The 24394-nt window shown below is 47.8% G+C and overlaps 1 protein-coding gene across 1 annotated transcript in view; it reads right to left on the bottom strand.

Moving 5' to 3' along the window:
- Window positions 1–23666, bottom strand: part of LOC136651581 (corticotropin-releasing factor receptor 2-like) — a 151787-nt gene extending 128121 nt beyond the window's left edge. Inside the window, 1 exon segment of the mRNA XM_066628122.1 lies at window positions 23366–23666. Within this exon segment, the coding sequence (XP_066484219.1) occupies window positions 23366–23431 (66 nt within the window). The 5' untranslated portion in view covers window positions 23432–23666.
- Between the last annotated feature and the right edge of the window lie 728 nt (window positions 23667–24394).

Below are 24394 nucleotides of genomic sequence, written 5' to 3'. Positions count from 1 at the left end.
CATGAATGCCTAGAGGCACCTAAAGGTGTTTCTTTGTTGCCAATGCAGCCATTCTCCTGTGATTTTGAATTAAGCTTCTTCTGTGCTTAGCCTCCCCACAAGAAAATATTCCTTTGTGTGCGAGTCAGCCAGCAATTTAAGGAATATAGTTTAAGAGTGGCTAATTTTATACCCCTGGAGTGCTTTGAATTATTGCCCATCACAAGCTCACAGCAGAGGTAGCCTATTGGACAAGTCGTCAAGAGATCACTGCTGTTCTGTGTATAAAATGAAAGAGATTTTAAAAAACAACGACAATATTTTTTGTAGTGTGCCACCAATATAATAAAGTGAGATTAGATTGTCGCGTTGCATGACAAGGATGAATTGTATACATTATTATACAATTAACATACACTGCTACCAATGAAACGTAGGACAAAAGAAAATACTTATTTACAGAAGGGATCATTAGCTTACCCTGCATCACACTGTTACCCTGCACATGCCCAAGCTTGTCTGATCTTGGAAGCTAAGCAGGGTCAGGCCTGGTTAGTACTTGGATGGGAGACCGCCTCGGAATACCAGGTGCTGTAGGCTTACACCATAGTCTTTCAAGACTGAAGGTTGCCAACCATTATCTTATGAGATTTGCTGCCCTAAGGCAGCGCTGGCTCTACCGTATTGCAGGGTGCAGTGAGCTTCTTCTGGTGGGGGATTTGGGGGAGGAGCAGGCTTGGAGGCCTCTCACCCACTTGCTCCTGCAGAGGGGCATCACCCCCTCTTCCCAGCTTTTGAAAATTGAGCATCTGAGGAGGAGGACCTCCAAAGCTGGTGCCAAACTCCCACATGCTAGCAGGGCACACTGCAGCTGCCATCATCCTCACGCCATCACTGGGCATCAATGCAGGGATCTCAGTCAAGCCTTCTGCCTTCCTAGCAGGGCAGGGCAGAGGTGTTGTGGCAGGAGCAGTGTGCTGTGTAGCCACCTCCAGCCACGTTCCAGGTTCAGCAATCACCCAGTCCACTGTGCTGAGCAGGCAGGTAAGCTGGTGGTGCGTGGCATGGAGCATGGGTGTGCATTTACCGTGTGTGTGTGTGTGCGCGCGCGCGTGTGTGTTGGGGGAAATAGAGGAGGGTGGATATAATAGCTGGTGACCTGCTTGCGGCAGCAAAAGGTCTTGAACCGTCGATGAAAGGAGTCACCAGTGCGCATCCACAAACAAGCCCATGAGCGTCTGCTAGCTGGCTGGCTTCATTTATTTAAACAGCCTTCGCCAATGAGAAAAAAATATGCATTTCCTGCAGAGACAGTTTAGAGATGTTCCCTTACACAGGACGCGAATGAACAGTGTGTAATTTATGGACAGACCCTCAAAGGAGGCTGCTACAGCAGAGCCTGGCTCAAAATTGCTGTGCATGCACCAGGCAGCGCTTTCAGCAGATGAAAGGGCTGTTATTCCTCATTCCTGCTGCTGCCTGCATTCATGGACCCAGAGATGTTCCACCTCCTCCAAAGCACTCCCCTGGCCCCGGACCTGATTCAGTGCTGGAAACCTGCATTCAGCAGACCTGCCGTGACTCACCTTGTTACACAAATTGATTGTGTACAAAAGAGAGAAGGCCTACAAAAGAGAGAAGGGCTGTGATCAGCTTCAGCCGGAGTAGCTCTTCACTTGGTGAGGCTGGACAGAGCAGTTCTCAGTGTTTCACAGGCAGGGCGGGAAGGAGAAGGCTGGGAGTCAGGCCGACACTAGGGGTCAGCTTTGGCTCCTGGTTCCCCTGATCACAGAAAATGACACTGCGCTCTAATTTTGAATGAAGCGGTGCTAGCAAAGCAGATTTTTAGGTTTCATTTTTTCTTTTCCTAAAGCCACAAAGGCCGAGAAAGGGGACGAATCACTTTGCAGGCTTGGGAGGAGGAAGCAGCCCTGTTGAGAAGGGCCTCTGCGGCCACAAGAGAACCCTCCCCTCTCCTGAAGGCCAAACTACCCATTAGTAATAATTGCTAATGGACACAACTTTGCTAAATAGGAACTGGGGGGGGGGGGTATGTGAATCAGGTCTGTGGCAAGAGGGAGGGAGGTCTTTGAGTACTGGTCAGAATCTGAATTGCCCTTCCCAGCTGGGAGGACTGCTTCCACTAGCACCAACAGCCGCTCACAGGCAGAGAGAAACCTGGATCGAGACTATGGCTGAATCCCCCCTCCTTCCAAGCCAGGACCCCAATTCAGTGGTTCCTATTTACAAAAGAAAGCTTAAGCATGTAAGATGCAATGAAGTGCTTACTTTAACATCTAGCCCTTGGGGCTGAGGCAGTAGCGTAGTTAGAGGGGGTGAAAAGCACCAAGTTTTGCAGGGAGAACATAAGAACATAAGAACAGCCCCACTGGATCAGGCCATAGGCCCATCTAGTTCAGCTTCCTGTATCTCACAGCAGCTCACCAAATGCCCCAGGGAGCACACCAGATAACAAGAAACCTCATCCTGGTGCCCTCCCCTGCATCTGGCATTCTGTCATAACCCATTTCTAAAATCAGGAGGTTGCGCATACACATCATGGCTTGTACCCCATAATGGATTTTTCCTCCAGAAACTTGTCCAATCCCCTTTTAAAGGCGTCCAGGCTAGACGCCATCACCACATCCTGTGGCAAGGAGTTCCACAGACCGACCAGACAGACCAGGGAGCCAGGCATATGTCTCTGTTGCCCTCTAATGGCCCGGAATGGCTCCAAAGGGGAGGGGAGAGGCCACTTGCATGGCACAGTGAGGCTCCCTGCAAAATTTAGTGCTTTGTACCCCCTCTAGCTACGCTACTGGGCTAAGGGACGTTGGGGGAGGCTCTTCCTTTGCATCAAGCAGGGTGCAAATCCAGAAGCTAGCAGCGGTGCAAATCTTTTTATGTTGCTTCTATTTTTCTGCAAATTCCAGCATGAAATGAGAAAAGATTCTCCCCCAGCTCCCCATCCATGCTGGGGGGGGGGGGGAGAAGGAGAGACATGGTGATGACAAACAACAGCTGAAAAGCAAAGCCAACATTGGTGGACCCCTCTGCAAGGATACTTGTGAAGGATACTCTGCAAGGATACGTTTCTTGTGAAAACATCACCAATGGAACACTCTCTTTAGCATGATCAACATTCCTCCATGTGAATCTACCCAAACGCTAAGTTCTGGGAGGGTGGATCTCTTGCACACGCACCACTGCTTTCTGAGCCCAGGTGATGCACAAGGACAGGGGTGTCCAAAGTTTTTGGCAGGAGGGCCACATTATCTCTCAGACACTGTGTCGGGGGGGGGGCAGGGGAAAAAAGAATTATTTTACATTTAAAATTTGAATAAATTTACATAAGTTTACATAAATGAATATATTAAAGATGAACTTGTATGAACGAATGAAGGTCTTGCAATAGCTCAAGGCCTATAAATGGCCTTGCACAAAGCAAGGCTGGCCTTTCCTTTGCTCCTTTGCTGCAGCAAGCAGTGGAGGAAGCCCTTGTCCCACTGCTCACGCGAGAGGTCAAACAGTCGCCCTCACACTGAGAGCAGTTGCGTTGGGCCAGTGCGGGCTCCAAAAAAATCCCTGGAGGGCCAGAGGCTCATTGGAGACTGGGGGCTCCTTGAGGGCTGCATTGAGAGGCCTCGAGGGCCTCATGTGGCCCCAGGGCCAGGGTTTGGACACCCCTGACCTAGAAAGTAAGGCCCATGCAGGAGGAACAGGCCACTGCCTTCAGAATTTCATGTCATTTAGTTCCAACAAAAGCAGTGATCCAGAAGTGTGCACAGGGACGGGGATTTCTAACGTAGCATTGCATCCTGAACATGCACACCCATATCCATCCTGGTATCTCAGTCTCTAAGGCGGGTATCACGTGACCATATTTGGGGGCATTTTTCCTTCCTACCTTGAAAAATGGCTGTAAGGGTTGAGCAGGTGATGAGCCTTCAAACAATGTATACAAACACTCCAAGCTTCTCTGAGATCAATGTTCCGTCATCACATTCTAACGTGTGTTTTATATCCTTGTCACCACTAAAAAGGGAGTGGATCCTGTGCTGTGGTTTCCCTTGAACTGCAAAATAGTGTCCTCAACACATGCACCCTCCTTTAACTGCCTCACATGTCTCCAATCAGGTGATCACATGACAAACCTAGAGCTCTCACCTGTCATTCTGAGTCTCTGCCCACCTATGGCACTTCAGCCAGGCAGGAGATATATCATTTGCTCTGCCCTCCACTGCTCCTGGCCCACCAAATTGCCTGGCTACAAGCAAGTTGAACGTGTCTTGGAAGGCATGAGGCCAAAGCTCCAGCCAAAGCTGGAAATCAATCACTTCATGTTGGTCCTTTCTAACCTCTGAAATTGTCTTTGTTGTTTTACAGGACCAGTTCTCAGCAGCAATTGAACTGTGACTCTGATAAACAACCAACTAGGAGTACAAGCCTATGTATTTCTACTCTATTTCTATTTTAATTGTGTTTTTAATCATTATTGTAAGCCGCCTTGGGTCCCTTCGGGGAGAAAGGCGAGGTACAAGTGAAGTAAATAAATAAGTAAATAATACTCAGAAGTAAGTCTCACTGTGTTCATGAAGTTTACTGCCTAGGTATATGTGTGGAAATGGGTTGGGGAAGGCTAGTTGGAACAGATAGGCTTAGTGCTCTTTTAATGCTTACTGTGAGATACAGGAAGCTGGACTAGATGGGCCTGTGGCCTGATCCAGTCCGGTTGTTCTTAAGTTCTTAATTACCACATCAAGCCATAACATCTGCAATTAGCATTTCTGCAAGCAAGCCCCTTGAACTTCAGTGACACCATTTAAATTATGCTTGCAGGTTCCCCCACATGTCCCCTTGGTGTGGTAGAAAGGTGGGATATAAATGAATGAATGTCAGGTGAATGGCATAACAAGGTTAGCAGCTACGAGCAAGGCAACTTGCTCTAGCTCAGCGACCTGCAACATTTTTCATCTCATGGCATACTGACCTCTCTATGGTCTTCACCTCTTGTGACATCACTTCCAGCTTCCAGGAGACTTTTCTTGGTCTGCAGCTCTATTTCTAGGGTGACCGTCTGGAGTAATTAATTGTCTGTTCCTCGGACAACTCATTACTACAGTCAGTCACCCTAGAAACAGAGCCACAGACCCGGAAGAGTTTTCTAGCAATTTTCAACCAGTGTGCATCAAACTCCCGCAAACACCTCTGAAACATCTGTGACACATCAATGTGCCACAGCACACCGCACAGCAGTTGAAAATAGCTGCTGCAGCTACATCAAAATGGTGGCCTCCAAGTTGATTTCCTCCAGCCAATTTTGTTGGCTCTGCCTGCCTGCTCCTGTCCATCTTAGGTGTGATCTTTATGCCTCCCAGAAGTACAGACAGACAAGTTTGTGTCTCAGTAGAAGCTCATCACTTCCGACTAGAGCTGTCCAGAAATCCCTTCAGGAATGCCACTTGTCTCAAAAGTTACAAAACTTCATTGTCAATGCCACTTCTTAATCCAGCCGTATTAACTTCTGGTCAGGTCAGTCAAGCAGAGGAGCCTCTGGGAAGTGTCGGGGGGGGGGGGCGTAGCAGCTGACAATTGCACTCCAATAATTAATTCCTATCTTCTTCATCAAAGAAGAGTGCGGAGGGCAAACCAATGTCTTCTCTGGGTGAACGATTTTTGCAATAATCATAAAGTAACTTTCCTTTATTTAAAAAAATTAATACTCATGTCTTCAAATCCACTGAGATATGCAAGACAATCTCCTACTGAATAATTTAAAGATTTCTGGTTGCTGGGGGGGGGGGGGTTTGAAATGGGCTAAAAGAAGAAAACAGTTTAAAATAGAGCATTTCTGTGCCTGGATTTTGTAACACGATCGAAATATGTTATTAAGTATTCATGCAGGCCCTTGGACATGTCCAGGGCATTCTTGGCTGCAAAGCACTAAACGGATTTGCTGGGTGGCTCCAAGACTTGAGAGAGACGGATTAAGTTCTGCTTTGCAAGTGCAGCAAAGTGCGGTATGTTGTATTAGCTATTGGCAAAGTCAGACAGCTGGTCGCTGCGCCGTGACCCACTTGGGTGTGGGCCTGAGGCTGGCAGCTGAGCCAAGTCAGGGTGTCCATTTTCCAGAGTGAGCCAATCCGTGGCTGTAATCCAGGGATCACCTTCGACATGTAAAAATGAACTTCTGTGCTAGTAGGCAGCTATTTCCCGTGCAAGGAAAACCAAGCCCCCGTCCCGAGAATCTCTTCCATGTGGAGAACCTGTTACATATATAGTAAACAATGTCCATGCAAGGGCTTGTGAATCTATGCTTGGAAGAAGCAACCAGTTTTTACCCTCTGTTTACAGGCGTCAGATCTCAACCACACCAGGCACAAGCAAAGCCTACTATCTGAGAGAAGCCACTAGGATGTTTATTGCTTTAAAAGATTTCTACCCCACCTGTCCAGAGCTCAAGGTGACTCTCAAAATTCATCATCAGTAAAACACCAATAATCATAAAACAATAAACTACAGCAGATAATCAATAAAATTCCAAAGCACCACTGCACACCCCATTAAACACCATAGCAACATAGGGCAGAATGGAAACTAACAATTTAAGCTTTTGAGAGTGAGCCTCCGAGACAGAAAAAACAGCATTAAAACCATGAAAATGGCAAATGCCACAAGGCAGCAAGGATATGCTGATGAAATCCTTCCCACCCAGTTCCCTCCCCCCCCCCTTGATCCTGGAATTCAGTCCTGTTTCCAGAGTGGAGCTGATGCATGAGTTCTCCCATGTCAATTTCCAAACTTTGTTCTGACCTCTCACTGCACATCAAAGGTTTGCCACAGTTTTCAATTCACATCTTTTTTTTCTTTGACAGGTTGTACAGCACTTCAAATGCACACTGTACTGGAGATCATACATAGATCCAGTGGTGTAGCTAGAGGGGATGCAAAGCACTAAGTTTTTCAGGGAGCCTTACAAGCGGCCCCTCCCCCTCTGAGCCATTCTGGGTGGGGGAAGCAAAAGAGAGGTGGAAAAGCTCCATTTTGCTCCCCCAGCTCAGAAAGGCTCCAAAGGAGAGGGGCCGCTTGCATGCCGTAGTAAGGCTTCCTGCAAAACTTTACTGCTTTGCATCCCCTCTAGCTACGCCACTGCATAGATCATATGCAAAAGAAGTCAGAGTAGTGCAACACAGTGGACAAGAAACTGAGCTGTGAACCAATGAGTCCTTGAATCAAATTTTGCCCAATCCTAAATACACTAGGTGACTTTTGGCAAGTTACTTTTTTATCCTCTGCTACTTCTCAGCAAATTGGAGGTAATAATAGTCATAAACCTCATATACCTTCTTTACCCAGGCTTCGCGCACTGGAGAGGACACTCCAACTTCGCCATACGGCGTCAGCACAACATGGGAAGCAGCAGTTTACCAGTTATAAGTCTTCGCTCAATTGGCGTAGAGTATGATGCCAGGGGCTGCTTCCGACGGTGGGAGAGATCATTGCATCTCATTGGGCAGCTACCACCCGCCTTAAGCTGGGCAGTCCCCAGTCAGTAAGGTATTGCCTCGCCACAGTCCGTTAACCTCATGGGGTGTGTGGGGTTTAGGGTGAAAACCGACAAGCGGATTGACAACTCTGCACCATGCAACAGAAAACAGAAAACTCATGCCCTAAAGCTGGGCACCTGGAATGTCTCTTCAACCTCTCCAGAATGAGAGCCAAGTCCAAAGTCCAGCTGAAACCCTGGCCTCTGAGCGCCCCACTTGGAGGCAGGCTGTGCAGCATGGCCTTTCCCAGTTTGAAGAGACACTTGGCCAACAGACTGAGGCAAAGAGGCAAAGAAGGAAGGCCCACAGCCAGGGAGACAGACCAGGGACAGACTGCACTTGCTCCTGGTGTGGAAGGGATTGTCACTCCCAAATTGGCCTTTTCAGCCACACTAGATGCTGTTCCAGAACCACCATTCAGAGCGCGATACCATAGTCTTCCGAGACTGAAGGTTGCCAACAATAAATAAACCTCATAATGAGGATGGATGAGAAGATGTACGTGGACTTCTTGGAACTCTCTAGTGTTATATACAAATGAAACATATGACTATATTTGTTATTATCACTAGGAAAATGTCATTCTGTCACTGTTACCTTGCACATGCCTGATCTTGTCTGATCTTGGAAGCTAAGCAGGGTCAGGCCTGGTTAGCACTTGGATGGGAGACTGCCTGGAAATACCGGGTGCTGTAGGCTTATACCATAGACTGAAGGTTACCAACCAACCAATCAACCATGTGCAAGAAGGTCAATATATTCTGGTGTCCCTGTTGCTCCTGCCCCATGGGATTCTTGAACTGAATTGGAAGCTATTCACTTGTACGGGGGAGGGGGTCAATAAAGAATGTAGCAGGAAACCCAATCAGGTAGTAAGCAAAACCTTCTCAAGATGCCAGTGTCTGATTTGTGTGCCGAATTGCAGCCTTTACAGCTAGCCTGTACCTGCAATGATAGTTCCCCACTCATTGTTCTATTTCTTGGTCATTTTAGAGGGCTGGAGGGGGGAAGAGGAATATTGGAAACTGTTGGTTATTTTTGTCATCAAGCGAACCTGGGAAGCAAGCCTGATCTCTTTGCCTTCCACGTCAAGCTGCAGAGGACAATGGAATAGAGCCACTGCATATTCAGATATCCAAACATAAGCAGCTGTGGCTACCTTTTCTTTTTGCATTTCAAAGGAAGCGGTTTCCCTGGACAAAAATCAAACAGCTCAAAAATACAACACAGCAGCACATCAATCAATATGAGGCCAAAGATGCTTAGACACAAATGTGTCTGGAACCCAGGCTGAGACTCAGGACTGTCTCTTCTCCCAGCAGAATACCACAGATGACAAAGGGTCACGTCCTCTCACTCACACAGCAGCATGTTCAAATCTTGGCACGTATAAAGGCAAGCCGCATTCTGAACCTTTGTAAAGATTACCCAGACAGGAACGCTGTACATATCTGATCCCAAACGTATGTCTAGAAATTGCTCCCACAAAGTGGGCCAAGTGAAGTCAGGTGGCAACAGCCTAAAGCAGCAATTTTCAACAGGTGTGCCGCTAAAGGTCTGCAGGTGTGCCACGGCAGTTTGGAGCACAACAAGAAAATCACTGAAAAACTCTTCCGCAGCTCTGCTTCTAGGGCAACTGCCTTTAGATTTCCTTGCAGTAAGGGGACATTTTCCCCCTTGCTTCAGGGTATGCCCCAGCAACCGCTATGGGTCAACATGCACCTGTGCCAGCGATATGATTGGTGTAAGTCTGAGTTGATCCATGCACACAGATCAGGCCCGGGAAGGGGGTTAGGATACAGTGTATGCTGGTGCTGCCAATTTTGCCCCCACCAGGGCCCAATCTGCCCACCTACTGCCCATCTACTCCCTGTTCCACCCTACTCCCTCCCCTCCCCCCGACATGCCCGCACCAGAAGTACCTGGTCCAGCAAGCATCTCTGAGATCGCCGGTGCCATTGGGAAGGCTTTGGCCTTCCCTCCAGTGCGCCTGCTACAAACTGTGTGCTTCACAGTGCTTTTGAGTGGGCCAACGAGGTTCTCCTTAGGTGGGAGCTGCAACATTTCAAAGTTGTTTAAAACCCATCTGCCCATAACCCAAGTAAATAACTTTTAAAAAATTGCATCGAGCTGAGGATCTAGAGAGAAGGGGCAAAGTTTTTCTAGCATTAAATGATTACCAAGTACCATAAGGCCCTGGAAGGGCTCAGAGCCAGAAGAGAGTTTCCCCCTTTCAACTTATGGGAATCTATGGATGTCATGCGCTTACTGACATGCTGCAGGGCACATGGAACGAGCTCAGGATCCTCGTAAAATGCTCCAATTTGAATGCCTTCAAACGGCTACTGCACTGCTAGAAAAGAAACCTCATTGCCAGCACAGGAGAACAAAAGTCACCAAGTGTTTGCCAGCAAGTCCATTATAAGAGAGTTGCTCTCCCTTTGTTTACATTGGGAGTAAAATCTGGCTCTAATTTAGTCCAAGATAGTTTTTAAACTATCAATACAATCAGATCAAGAGCTCAAGAGGGCTTCGCTGCATTGCAGCCAGAAGGGACAGCTTGCAACATGGATTTATGGCTCACAAATGGATTGGCTGGATTCATTCAGTAGGAAGCTGTCCCATGAACTATTCATATTGATTACAGCAAAAGTGGGGGGGGGGGAGGAACAACTTATCAGGGCTATTCTTAGCTACCATGTTTTCCAGACTCACAAAGAGAGTCTGGTCCAACAAGAAGCTGACAGAACATTCCAAGATTTAGGTCTACAGAACTTGCGTCTTGAGTACACTTCTGTACTGTAGCGAGTCATGGACTCTTCGTTCACAACAGGAGAGGAAACTGAGCGCTTTCCACATGCGCTGCCTCCGACGCATCCTTGGCATCACCTGGCAGGACAAAGTTCCAAACAACACAGTCCTGGAATGAGCTGGAATCCCTAGCATGTATTCACTGCTGAAACAGAGACGCCTGCGTTGGCTCGGTCATGTCGTGAGAATGGATGATGGCCGGATCCCAAAGGATCTCCTCTATGGAGAACTCATGCAGGGAAAGCGCCCTACAGGTAGAAAATAGCTGCGATACAAGGACATCTGCAAGAGGGATCTGAAGGCCTTAGGAGTGGACCTCAACAGGTGGGAAACCCTGGCCTCTGAGCAGCCCACTCGGAGGCAGGCTGTGCAGCATGGCCTTTCCCAGTTTGAAGAGACACTTGGCCAACAGTCTGAGGCTAAGAGCAAAGAAGGAAGGCCCATAGCCAGGAAGACAGACCAGGGACAGACTGCACTTGCTCCCAGTGTGGAAGGGATTGTCACTCCCAAATTGGCCTTTTCAGCCACACTAGACACTGTTCCAGAACCACCTTTCAGAGCACGATACCATAGTCTTTCGAGACTGAAGGTTGCCAACAAGTCAACAGTCTGAGCCTAGTTCCTGGGTAGTGTAACTGGGAGTGTAGAAGGCCCATAGCCAGGGAGACAAACCAGGGACAGACTGCACTTGCTCCCAGTGTGGAAGGGATTGTCACTCCCAAATTGGCTTTTTCGGCAGCACTAGATGCTGTGCCAGAACCACCATTCAGAGCGCGATACCAGAGTCTTTCGAGACTGAAGGTTGCCAACAGAACAGAACAGATGCATAACAAAGTACAGAAATTCAGAAATGTTTTTCCTTGTATTCATCTCTGAACTACATTGCCTCTTGCCTCCATTCCTTCTATCTTACCAATGTCAAACATTGGTTTGCATGCCTCTTGGGGCAGGGACCTGCATATGCTCGAATTATCTCATTGAGGTGGGACGGTTCCTATTTTCTTTCAGGTAGCACAAGTTCCTGAGAAGTTCCTGTCAACCAATCATTCACCGAATCAACTGATAAAAATACATGTGCCTATTATGACTTCCTCCTTGCCCCTTATTTCTCGGCTCTTCCATCTTGATGCATCCCTGCCTTCGACCTTTGCTTACCCAGCTCCACATCTGCAGCTCTCCAGAGGTCTCCACCTCTTTCAGATGCTCGCTTCCTTCCTCTCTCACTTATGCCTGGCACTGCCTCATGGAACATCTCCACATAACCACCCCAAACCCCTCTTCAAAAGCCACGTTTTCCACAAAGCTTTGGCTCAACTCTTTACTCCCAACACCTCGCAGAAATGAAAAAATCTCATATTCTTCCCCTCTGGCCTCCAGTTCCTTCCCCTTCCCCTCTTGTCTCCTTGGAGTCTATTTCTAGACTGTAAGCCTTTGGGGGCAGAGAACCTCTCCTCTCATTCTCTGTAAAATGCCACGTACATAGACAAGACTGTATGAGTGAATAAATACTCATGATACCAGCCCTGAATAAAGATGCTTTTTTGAAATATTGTAGGAATTATGTAATCAGCAAAAGCTACCACTCAGTGTTAGAAAAGCATTGAATGAATAACCTGCTACAGTGAATTTTCAGGGTCAAAGCAGTGACAGATCCAACACAGGTCCTACTGATTATGGGGAGAGGGAAACAACTGAAACCACAGAATAGGTAGGTACGTAGACCCTCTCCCCATCCACACTTTTCACCATCAAACTGCCACACCCGAGTAATTTTTCTTCCACAGGTGTTTTATCCTGGTGATGGAATCATAGTGGGGGGCACACAACATCTGGGCAGTTATTAAAGTTGGGGGGAACAGGTTTCAACTCCTCCTGCCCACTCACACGGTGCTTATTGCACACATACACACCGCTCGTTACATGAAGTCAAACTCAGATTCAGTTACAACATACTGGTCCACCAGCATCTCATCTCAGTAGGCCTTCAAATGGTTCTGCAAGCATCAAAGTCTAGTGTGACCTGCTGACCATATAATTCACACCATATTTCATTATTTTAGATGCTAAAAAGACACATTAAAGAAAATCAAGAGGTGGGGGGGGAGGCCAGGCAGGTAGGCGGAGATCAAGAAATATTACAGAGGAACCCAATAGAGAGAGCATCTTCAACAATCAGTTGAGAATTTGTACCCTGACTGGAGCTCCAAATGTGAAATCACAGCAGGGTCCACTGAGCCTCTGAGAATTTGCTTGGGAAATTATGGCCGAAAGCTCAGCCTGGGTCCAGCTGGGGCAGAACGGATTTTGCTACTAATCTTGTTTTCAGTGCAAAAGAGGCAGATCCGACTCTTGACTGCGGGAATGAGTTGGCAAAAGTGCTTAAGCATCAGCCGTCTGGAGAGAATTACAACAAACAGTAGAGTGGGGAGAACATCCTTTTAAAACAGCACATGCGGTAGGAGAGGGAGAGGAAGTCTAGTGAATGTTTAAAAGTGATTGATGGAACCAGCCCATCACTCTTCAAGCGCGGCTCAGCCACTTAGGCTGTGAAAAGCAACTGACCCACCCCCCAGCAGAGCAACATGTCTCCCAGCATGACATATCGAAGGCAGTCCTTGGTGAGAAAACATGATTGTGCAGAGAGAGGAGGAACCAAGGACAGGCAGAGGCAGCTGCTGTGTTACAAATGTGACCCATTTGACCCTCCAGGTTGGTTACTTACCAAGTGAACTCTGAGCGGGATTTGGGGAAGTGGGTGAAAGAGTGGATCAAAACTGCCAGCACTTTTAGCAGAATGGTCCACACTGATGAAAACTGATATATGGCAGTGGTGAAGAGTTAAGAAGGACTGGATTCACCGGGGTTCCAATCCCCACCCAGCCATGCAGCTCACTAGAGGTGATCTTGGGCCAGGCATTGGCTCATAGTCTAGTCCAAGTATGTCAAACTGGTTTCATTCAGTGGGCTGAACAGCATTCATGGCACCGGCTGAGGGCCAGAAGTGACATCATTAAGCAGGAAGTGACGTCATTAAGCAGATGACAGCCAGAAATAAGCAGTTTGTTCTCACATAGGAACTCATTCGTTGCAAATGACAGATAATATGCAAATCTTGGCTACATTTTCAAGATATGGGGAAATCTAATTATCACACAGGCCACCCTTACAGCCACGTCACTCTTGCCGAGGCACCACTATGCAATTTAGCAGCTGAGAGGTGATGGCAAAGCAAGTGAGAGAGCAGGCAAGTGATGCCTTGGCAGAATTGGTGCTGCTGAAAGGGTAGCCAGTGTGATCATTGGGCTCTCCCAGCACCACAACAACATCTCCCTCTGACTTCCCTTGGCCTGCCCCTTCTCCCATCATGTTTGTTGATGTTGGAGGCCTCCTTCCTTCACTCCCTCCCAGAGCCTCAGCAGAAGCAGCGCTGCTGAAAAGGCGAAGCAGGGAGAGCACAATTATCCCAGGGATGGATAAAGAGTTTCCATGGGCTGGATCCAGCCCTCAGGCCTTATGTCTGACACCCCTGGCTGGCCAACCTCATAAATTCTTGGGAAGATGAAAGGGAGTGATAAGCAAACCACGTATGTCGTTCCTGGGAGAAAAGGTTGCATCAAAATTATGGAAAGGATATTTGAAACATTTAAGAAAACTGTTTTGTGCTTTTAAACATGGTCAGAGAAGGAATGTGAGTTTTGGGAGGTGGCTGGCAACAATCAGCACTTTTTACAAAAGCACCGTCCATTCTCAGGGCATGTGATACAATCACCTGCTGCAACCAAACCAGTTTGGTCATAAGAACATAAGAACAGCCTTACTGGATCAGGCCATAGGCCCATCTAGTCCAGCTTCCTGTATCTCACAGCAGCCCACCAAATGCCCAGGGAGCACACCAGATAACAAGAGACCTCATCCTGGTGCCCTCCTTTGCATCTGGCATTCTGACATTGCCCATTTCTAAAATCAGGAGGTTGCGCATACACATCATGGCTTGTAACCCGTAATGGATTTTTCCTCCAGAAACTTGTCCAATCCCCTTTTAAAGACGTCCAGGCCAGTCGCCATCACCACATCCTGTGGCAAAGAGTTCCACAGACCAACAACACGCTGAGTAAAGAAATATTTTCTTTTGTCTGTCCTAACTCTCCCAACACTCAATTTTAGTGGATGTCCCCTGATTCTGGTGTTATGTGAGAGTGTAAAGAGCATCTCTCTATCCACTCTGTCCATCCCCTGCAAAATTTTGTATGTCTCAATCATGTCCCCCCTCAGGCGCCTCTTTTCTAGGCTGAAGAGGCCCAAACGCCGTAGCCTTTCCTCATAAGGAAGGTGCCCCAGGTCCTGGTCAGTGCATGGATGGGAGACCACCCAGGACTCTGGGTCCACTGCCTTAAGTTCCAGCACTCTCCCGTCACCAGGAAGCCAGCCCTGCGCAGAGGTGCCTGGAACTTCGGACCATTAGGAAAGCAAAGAGACCAAAATAGCATCTTCTATTAACAGTCCTTCATGGGGAGAAAATGTCAGGTGAGGAGCAAATTTCCATCAGCTCAGCCTGGAATTGGACTTGTCTAAAAGGCCTATTTTCCAGAAAAATCAAAATAGCTTATTTTTCCCCAAGCCTAGCTCTGGAATTTGGAAACCCTGGCACATTCCAGTGGAACTCACTGGGAGTGCAACAGGGCCCAGTCATCTCCCACAAATTCTCAAATGCCCACTCAGAAACCCCTGAACCCGACCCTGCCCCGGCACCCAAAATTAACCCAACAAGGGTAGCAGAGATAACAGGGAAGCCTCATCATGCCTGAAATGCTGAAATGGTGAAGTTTCACAGGCCGGGGATCATAGGATATGTCATTTTTCCTGGCACCTCTGAATTCAGCAGGGCCACGGGTCCCCCAGGCAACTGAATTCTCCTTGCATGCAGAACTCTGCTGAGTGTGCTCCTTGGCACAAGGGGCCCAAGGACATGCAGTTTCCTGTGGCACCTGACAGCACTACTGAGTCCATATGTGCAGTGGCATAGCTGGAGGGGGGCGGAGCAGCGTGGCAGGCAAGCGGCCCCTCCCTTCGGAGCCATTCCCGGCGGGGGGAGTAAAACGGAGCCGTACGGAGCATATACAATACCGTCCAAGCATCTCGTTCACGTGTTGCATTTTGGAGTATATGCTAAAAACATTTTCTTAGGCTGCAATCCTATTCACACTTACCTGGGAGTAAGCCCCATTGACTTGTAATGGGATTTACTTCGGAGTAGACATGCATAGGATTGGGCCATCAGTTGCATACACTTAAAAAAAAAGTGTGAAACAGCCCTTAAGTCAATGGGGTGGACCAGGCCCCTGAGAGGAGTTTTATCAAGGGGTAAAAAGTTTCTTTGGGGCCCCTTTCCTCCTCAATTGGATCATAATTTCCTCAAATTATAATACATAAAACTGCATAGCCTTAATGCTGGGATTCACACAAGATAAGCAAACATCTACTAAGATCCCAGGAAATTTCCAGCTCCCCTTCTTTGGCTCCCAGGTTCCCCGTTTGATCCTGGTATGATGTACCCCTGCACCTCCCCCATGGGCTCTGATGAGATTGGAAAATGTAAGATCCTAGGAAATTGGGGGGCCCTGTCTTTTGGTTCCCAGGCCCCCTTTATGACCCCGGGCCCTGGTACAATTTAACCCTTGCACCCCCTCTCATGGGCCTTGGTGTGAACAAAGGCGCAAAGGATAAAGAGATCTCATTCCCTGGGTATTTTCCCCTGCCCAGCACAAACAGAACAGCTTCACCTCAAACTGTCAAACCATTGCTACAGAGGAAGGCTGCCGCCGAATTCAAAATTCAGCCCACACTGTTTTCACACTAGCAGAGGTTTCTGCACTGTCAGATGTCCTCTTTTCACTGGCACTTAAAATAATTTTAAGTACTTCTGAAAAATTCTGTTCCTCCTCCCAAAATGATGCTTTTGTCTAGGACTGGAACTAAGCTGGGAAGGGGAACTATGGGGCACATGCCCTGAGCACAGTCCAAAAAAGGGGGCATTGAAAATCAGGTAAAACAGTAATTTAAAGAATGTACTTTGGAAATATTGTCTTTTTTGTATGCAGAGACTAAGCAGGTTTTCAGGAAGACGGGTAAAAAGATAGGTTTGGCAGCAGGCCAGGCAGAGTGAGATAGCAGCAGATTTCCATTGATCCTCTTCCAATTTCTTGATGGGGGAAACATGAAAATCATTGCTTAGCAGCAGCCAGCAACAAATTTTGTGCACAATAGCTCCTAAACAGTACAGTCTACCTGAATAGTGAGGCAGCAGATATGGAAGGGACCTCTGTCCACCCACTGGAATCCAGTGCTCTTTCCAGTCCCTGGACTGGGAAAGGAAGAGAAGGACACAGCAAGAGAGGAAGCACCTCCAATACTCTAGTCCTGCGATTATCCACCACTGCATAAGAACATAAGAACAGCCCCACAGGCTCAGGCCATAGGCCCATCTAGTCCAGCTTCCTGCATCTCACAGCGGCCCACCAAATGCCCCAGGGAGCACACCAGATAACAAGAGACCTGCATCCTGGTGCCTCCCTTGCATCTGGCATTCTGACATAGCCCATTTCTAAAATCAGGAGGTTGCGCATACACATCATGGCTTGTACCCCGTAATGGATTTTTCCTCCAGAAACTTCTCCAATCCCCTTTTAAAGGCGCCCAGGCCAGTCGCCATCACCACATCCTGTGGCAAAGAGTTCCACAGAGCAACCACATGCTGAGTAAAGAAATATTTTCTTTTGTCTGTTCTAACTCTCCCAACACTCAATTTTAGTGGATGTCCCCTGGTTCTGGTGTTCTGTGCAGTGGTGAATGGTCTGTACGTGTGCTGTAGGAGTTTGGGGGGGATGTCATTTATTAGTAGGGCCATTGGGGGTGTGAGCCGCCCACCAGCAGCACAGGGTGCCTTGTCAATTGTTAAAAAAACTGCTGGTAGCCTTAGCAATTTTAGCACCTTGTCAGTGTGCCAGGAAAGGAAAAAGATTGAAAATTGCTCCTCTCTTCCCCCCCCCCCCCGAATCCTCTCCTCCTTTTCTGCTCTGTCCTCCGGCTTCCAATCCAGGGAGTAGGAGGAGCAGACTGGCACATCACCAGGTAAAAAGGAGGAAGTATTTGACATGCCATTCTGAATGCCAAGAGGCTTAGGCTGGATGAGAGATCACCTGAGAACTGCAAATACCCTTGAGTGCTGTTAAACAAAGCCATATTTAAAAGTGATCAATCATGAGCACAACTCACTGATTGTGGGCTACAAAGGCCACCATGCAGTGCAACTTCAAGAAATGGAGCAAGCACAACAACACCCAAGGCCTCTGAGCTCCTGAACAAAGAGGACACTCAGAGGAATTAGAATCTGCTGTCAGACTGCCAGAAAACACAAGAGCAAAGCAGAATTCCTCCGAAGGTTTTAGGACAGACCTGCTTCCTATATACTCCAACACTCTGCATTATACCAGCACCAATACTGATGACCAGGAAGGACAGGTACTCCTTTCCACTTGATCACCCCAGTTCGAAAGCCAAATATGATGAACTGTTGTTGCAATCTTCTCCTGTCTCTGTCAGCAACATGGCCCACTGTGGGCTGCTGTAAACAGAACATCTGATCCCCAAAATTAATATTACATGAACACGTCCCTAGTCATTCAGGTATAGATTACCTGGTCAATTACATTAAGTACAGAAAATCATTGTGTGTGCATCTTTATGTGGATGTAAGGCCCACTACCAGTGGCATCGCTGGGGGGCGTAGGGGCGTATGGGTTGCACAGAGTGACAACACAACTGGCCAAATTTTTTTAAATCTTGGTATTTTCAAATAATACCATCATGTTAGATATCATTTGATGTGCAATTTCATGCATGACGCAATGAAACAAACGACGTTGAAATATCTCTATTCTATTCTGACCAAGGAATTAAGTCAGATAGAGGTTAAAAGAGAAGATGTTTCAGACCTCATTGATAAATTAAAGATCAGTAAGTCGCCGGGCCCTGATGGCATCCACCCAAGAGTTATTAAGGAATTGAAGAATGAAGTTGCTGAGATCTTGACTAAAACATGCAACCTGTCCCTCAAAACGGCCACAGTGCCAGAGGATTGGAGGATAGCAAATGTCACGCCAATATTTAAAAAGGGAAAGAGGGGGACCCGGGAAACTATAGGCCAGTCAGCCTAACATCTATACCAAGTAAGATGGTGGAATGCCTCATCAAAGATAGAATCTCAAAACACACAGACGAACAGGCCTTGCTGAGGGAGAATCAGCATGGCTTCTGTAAGGGTAAGTCTTGCCTCACAAACCTTTTAGAATCCTTTGAAAAGGTCAACAGGCATGTGGATGCAGGAGAACCCATGGACATTATATATCTGGACTTTCAGAAGGTGTTCAACATGGTCCCTCACCAAAGGCTACTGAAAAAAGTCCACAATCAGGGAATTAGAGGACAGGTCCTCTCATGGACTGAGACCTGGTTGAAGACCAGGAAACAGAGAGTAGGTGTCAATGGGCAATTTTCACAATGGAGAGAGGTGAAAAGTAGTGTGCCCCAAGGATCTGTCCTGGGATCGGTGCTCTTCAACCTCTTCATAAATGACCTGGAGACAGGGGTGAGCAGTGAGGTGGCTAAGTTTGCAGATGACACCAAACTTTTCCAAGTGGTGAAGACCAGAAGTGATTGTGAGGAGGTCCAGAAGGATCTCTCCAGACTGGCAGAATGGGCAGCAAAATGGCAGATGCGTTTCAATGCAAGTAAGTGTAAAGTCATGCATGTTGGGGCAAAAAATCAAAACTTCACATATAGGCTGATGGGTTCTGAGCTGTCTGTGACAGATCAGGAGAGAGATCTCGGGGTGGTGGTGGACAGGTCGATGAAAGTGTTGTCCCAATGTGCGGCAGCAGTAAAGAAGGACAATTCTATGCTTGGGATCATTAGAAAAGGTATTGAGAATAAAACAGCTAATATTATAATGCCATTGTACAAATCGATGGTAAGGCCACACCTGGAGAATTGTGTCCAGTTCTGGTCGCAATACAATAGTCCAGTTCTGGTCGCAAAGGATATAGCTGAAATGGAAAAGGTGCAAAAGAGAGCGACGAAGATGATTACTGGGCTGGGATACCTTCCTAATGAGGAATGGCTACGGCATTTGGGCCTCTTCAGCCTAGAAAAGAGGCGCCTGAGGGGGGACATGATTGAGACACACAAAATTATGCAGGGAATGGACAGAGTGGATAGAGAGATGCTCTTTACACTCTCACATAACACCAGAACCAGGGGACATCCACTCAAATTGAGTGTTGGGAGAGTTAGAACAGACAAGAGAAATATTTCTTTACTCAGTGTGTGGTTGGTCTGTGGAACTCCTTGCCACAGGATGTGGTGATGGCGTCTGGCCTGGATGCCTTTAAAAGGGGATTGGACAAGTTTCTGGAGGAAAAATCCATTACGGGTTACAAGCCATGATGTGTATGTGCAACCTCCTGATTTTAGAAATGGGCAATGTCAGAATGCCAATGCAAGGGAGGGCACCAGGATGAGGTCTCTTGTTATGTGGTGTGCTCCCTGGGGCATTTGGTGGGCCACTGTGAGATACAGGAAGCTGGACTAGATGGGCCTATGGCCTGATCCAGTAGGGCTGTTCTTATGTTCTTAACTACAATTCCCAGGAAGCCTTGCAGGTCTTCTTGTTATCTGGTGCGCTCCCTGGGGCATTTGGTGGGCCGCTGTGAGATACAGGAAGCTGGACTAGATGGGCCTATGGCCTGATCCAGTGGGGCTGTTCTTATGTTCAATCAATAGTTATAGCCAAAAAAGTGGGAGTGCATCACCACACCCATTGCCCAGTGCATTGCCCCACCTACTGCATGGGAGGAGGTCCGTCATGGGGGTGACACACTGGTCTCCCACACTGAGTGGCACAAACCCTATTGACACCACTGCCCACTATATTCAGTGTAACTTACTCCCAGTGTGTGTTCATAGTATTCCCGTCTCAGTGTGTATCTGTGCGGAGTGATGGTGTTGGGAACTGTCAGGATGGGCACTGATCGAGGGCCAAATCCCTAAGAAGTCTGTCTGGCAAGGCTGACCCAGAGCACCCAGCAAACTGGCACTTATTCTGTTTGCGAGAAGAAAACAAAATGTCCCAGATTTGTAGCCCATCTTATTTCAGGTGCTTAAGGGAGACAACTGTATGCTGTACTCACAACTGCTTTATGAACTTTTTGTTGAAAAGCGGTATATAAATACTGTTATTATTAATAATAATAATTATTATTATTGTTAAATAACCATTATTTATTATGGTTATTAAATTTTTATAACCATAATTATTAATTAACCATAATTATTAAATAACCATTAATCTATTATTATTATTTTTTAATAATTTAATTATTATTATTAAATTATTAAAAAATAATAATAATAGATTAATGGTTCCCAAACTTTTTAGTGCTGAGATCCACTTTTTAAAATGATAGTCTTTCAAGATCCACCTAGGACCAGAAGTGATGACATTAAGCAGGAAGTGACATCATTTACTTGGTCACAACCAGAAAGAAGCACTTTGTTCTCACTCAGTAAGCACTCTCTAACTAATTTCAAATGACAGACTGGGCTGGGCTTTCTCTGAGCCAGGCTAACAGGCCAGGTTGCCAATTGATCAGGGAGGGAAACAATATGTCCAGACTTTTTTGCGACCCATCAGAAATTGGCTCATGACCCACTGGTGGGTCCCAGCCCACAGTTTGGGAACCACTGTTGTAGATAATAAAACAGATCGTTTAAAACCTCAGTTTTTTAAAAAAAAGCTATAGGAAACCTGCTTTATAAATGAGGGAGAGAAGGAGAGAGAGAGCCATACACTGTGTAAGTTACCCAAGACCAAGTCTGGGTTTTGGCACATGTGGCTTTCCCCACTACATCTGGAAAGACCCGCTGGAAACACTTCATTCTAGTAACAGAATCAAGAGTAACACACGTGAGAGCTGCTTACGTACAAATTAAAGAAGAGGGAACAAAGTGAAAGATGAAAAATTGGCAATTCCCCTCTAAATATCACCTCTTCCACAGATCCTTAGTGGCAGGGTTGGGGGAAATAAACAAAAGGCTTGCTAAGGACCCAGACCCATGTGCAATCAGAGAAGCTTCTGGGCTCAACCCACTGGAAAAGCACAACATGCTGCAACAATGCAGTCTGTACATGCTCAGATGGAAACTCAGTCAAAGACAGAATAATGCCCACCAACAGAAATCAGTGCACCTTATCAAAGCCTTGTGTTTTTAATACAAAGGTATTGGAGGAGAACAGCTCTGCTGGTTCAGACCATCAATCCATCAAGTCCAGCATCCTGTTTCCCAGCTGTTTCTTAGAAGACCAGGAAAGGGAACGGCCCTCCCCAGCTGTTCTTCTCTAGCAACTGGTTTCCAAAGGTATAGTGCCCCTGATCACAGAGGTTCCATTTAGCCCTTATAACTAATAGACATGGATAGACCTTTTCTCCTCCCGTGAACGCATCTAATCCTCTTCAAAGCAATCTAAGCTAATGGCCATCACTGCGGCTGCAAATTCTATCAATTAATGATGCACCATGTGAAGTTCTTCCTTTTTGCACCTTCTGAATCTCCTGCCACAGACCGGTGACAATTTCTAGGGGAATGAGGAAGAAGTTCTCTCTCTCTCCCCATTCTCCGAACATCACACAGAATTGTAGAAGCCTCTGTGATGTGTGTGTCGTCCCCCCAGTCGCCTTTCTTCTAAAATAAAAATTTGCCAGTTGATCATTTTGGTTGTTTCTGCCCCCTTTCCAGACTTACAATATCCTTTCTGAGACAGGAGGACCAGAATTACACACAGTATTATTCCTCGTGGATGACAGCTGCACACAAATCTGTGTGTAAAGGCTTTAGGGATAGTGACGGTTTTATTTCTGCCACTTTCCTAATAAATCCTAGCATAAAATTTGCCTTTTCACAGCTGCTGTGCACTGGGCTGACATTTTCACTGTCAGCCACAACAGACCCAGATCCCTTTCTGGATTAGTCACCACTAGATCAGAAACCTCTTCTATGCAGTGTTCTGACCAGTGGCATAGCTAGAGGGGGTGCAAAGCACTAAGTTTTGCAGGTGCCTGAACTCACCATGCAAGCAGCCCCTGCCCCTCCCCTTCAGGGCAGTGGGAGCAAAACAGAGGCTGGCTCTGAAGGGAAGGAGGAGGGACGGCATGGCGCCTTCAGGTGCCTACAAAACTTGCTGCTTTGCATCCCCTCTAGCTATGCCACTGGTTTGGACTGCCTGGCTCCTTTACACTTTCACAGAAACTTACTGGCTATTTTGGGGCCCAGCCACCCACTTTGGAGAGCTCCTTTTGAATGTGAGAAACTGTCCTGTACACCAGAAAGAAAGAAAGAAAGAAAGAAAGAAAGAAAGAAAGAAAGAAAGAAAGAAAGAACATAATATTTTCTTGGGGGAGGGGGGAATGTGACATTATCTTTGTACAGAAGGAGCTATTTAAAAATCAGAGAACATGAGTGGGGGGGGGTGCCCTGATCTTAGTCCAGCTCCATCAGGGCTTAGCCCTGGGGGTGCTGTTTCAGTCTGTCTCAGGAAGACCCTTCTTTGTCCCACGTGTGAATGCCCCACCTACCTTCAAACAAGAGTGCCTCTGAGCATGTGCAGTGTGATTTTCCTGTGCCTGGATGGAAGCTCTCCACCTGGCACCCAAGGATGGGATGCAGGCTGAGACAAAGGGGGGGCTACAAGTTCTACCCAAGTTTCACCCCCCAGCCCGAGATCTGATCACATTAATTGGATTAATTAAAATTAATCAGGCGGTGGGGGTTGGGGGGAGAACAGACCCCTACTTCCACCAGTGAGCTCTGGGGAAAGACTGCCCACCATGCCAGTTAGGGGTCTGCCCCCCCGGGATGGGACAGCCCGATCCCCCCCCCGACAAGTGTCTCCCCCTCCCTCGCCCCCGGCCACTTACAGGGAGCAGGAGGAGGGCGGTGGGGAGCGCTCCGGGGCTGCTGCGCCTGGCCCGCTGCCTCCCCATGGGGCCGGCTGGGGGGCAGCGCCTGGCCGCCCCCTCCGTCCTCCTCACCGGGCGCGCCTCGGGTCCTGCGGGGAGCGCATCGCTCCGGTCCCGGCAGAGTTCCGCTGCTGCTCCTGCGGCGAGACGCCTCCCTGCCTCCCGCTGCGCCCAGCCCGGCTCCGGCCCGCCCCGTCCCTGCGCTGGCACGCCTGGAGCCGAGCCGGGCTGGGGAGTGCTGGGGGCCAGCAGGGCTTCCCTTTCCTTCTCCAGCCCCTTCTCAGCAAGCGGGAGGGGAGGGCTCCGATCTGAGGCCACAACATGATGGAGAGGCCTCTGAGCATGTGCAGAGTGCCATTCCCGCCACCACCACGGGTGAACCCTCCAACTGGCCCCACCAGCTGTGCCTGGGGTGGGCTTGAATCTGAGCCCCCCCCCCCCATCACCACCTCTTTGCTTATCTTCAGAGATGTGAATGTGTCATGAGAAGGCCTCTGGTCATGTGCAGAGTGACTCTCCCACTGAAGAAGCACAGCGAGTCCACCACCACTTGAGGAAAAGGTCTGCAGCCGGGCAGGTGCTGGTGTGACTCCCCTGGAACCCCACTGGAGAAATTCAAGTTCAGTTCGAACTCTGGGTTTCTCATTTTTGCATAGGTTAGGAGCCCAATCCTATGCATGTCTACTCAGAAGTAAGTCCCATTAGAGTCAATGGAGCTTACTCCCAGGAAAGTGGGGATAGGATTGGGCTGTGAGTCAGCACCAAGATTGGGGGGGGGGGGGGCTTGTCTGAGAACATACAGATTTCCCATTGAGTCACCACACTCAGATGCAACCCTCACCCAGTGGCGTAGCTAGAAGGGGTGCAAAGCACTAAGTTTTGCAGGGAGACTCACCAAAGCATGCAAGCAGTCCCTCCCCTTCTGAGCCATTCTAGGCAGAGGGTGCAAAACAGATATTTGCCTCTTCTTTGGGTCTTCTCTGGCAT

Source organism: Tiliqua scincoides, chromosome 5, assembly GCF_035046505.1.
Source record: "Tiliqua scincoides isolate rTilSci1 chromosome 5, rTilSci1.hap2, whole genome shotgun sequence".
In the NCBI taxonomy this organism is placed as follows: Eukaryota; Metazoa; Chordata; class Lepidosauria; order Squamata; family Scincidae; genus Tiliqua; species Tiliqua scincoides.
Note: the sequence above shows the minus strand (reverse complement) of the source record. Positions and strands in the feature narration are given on the sequence as shown.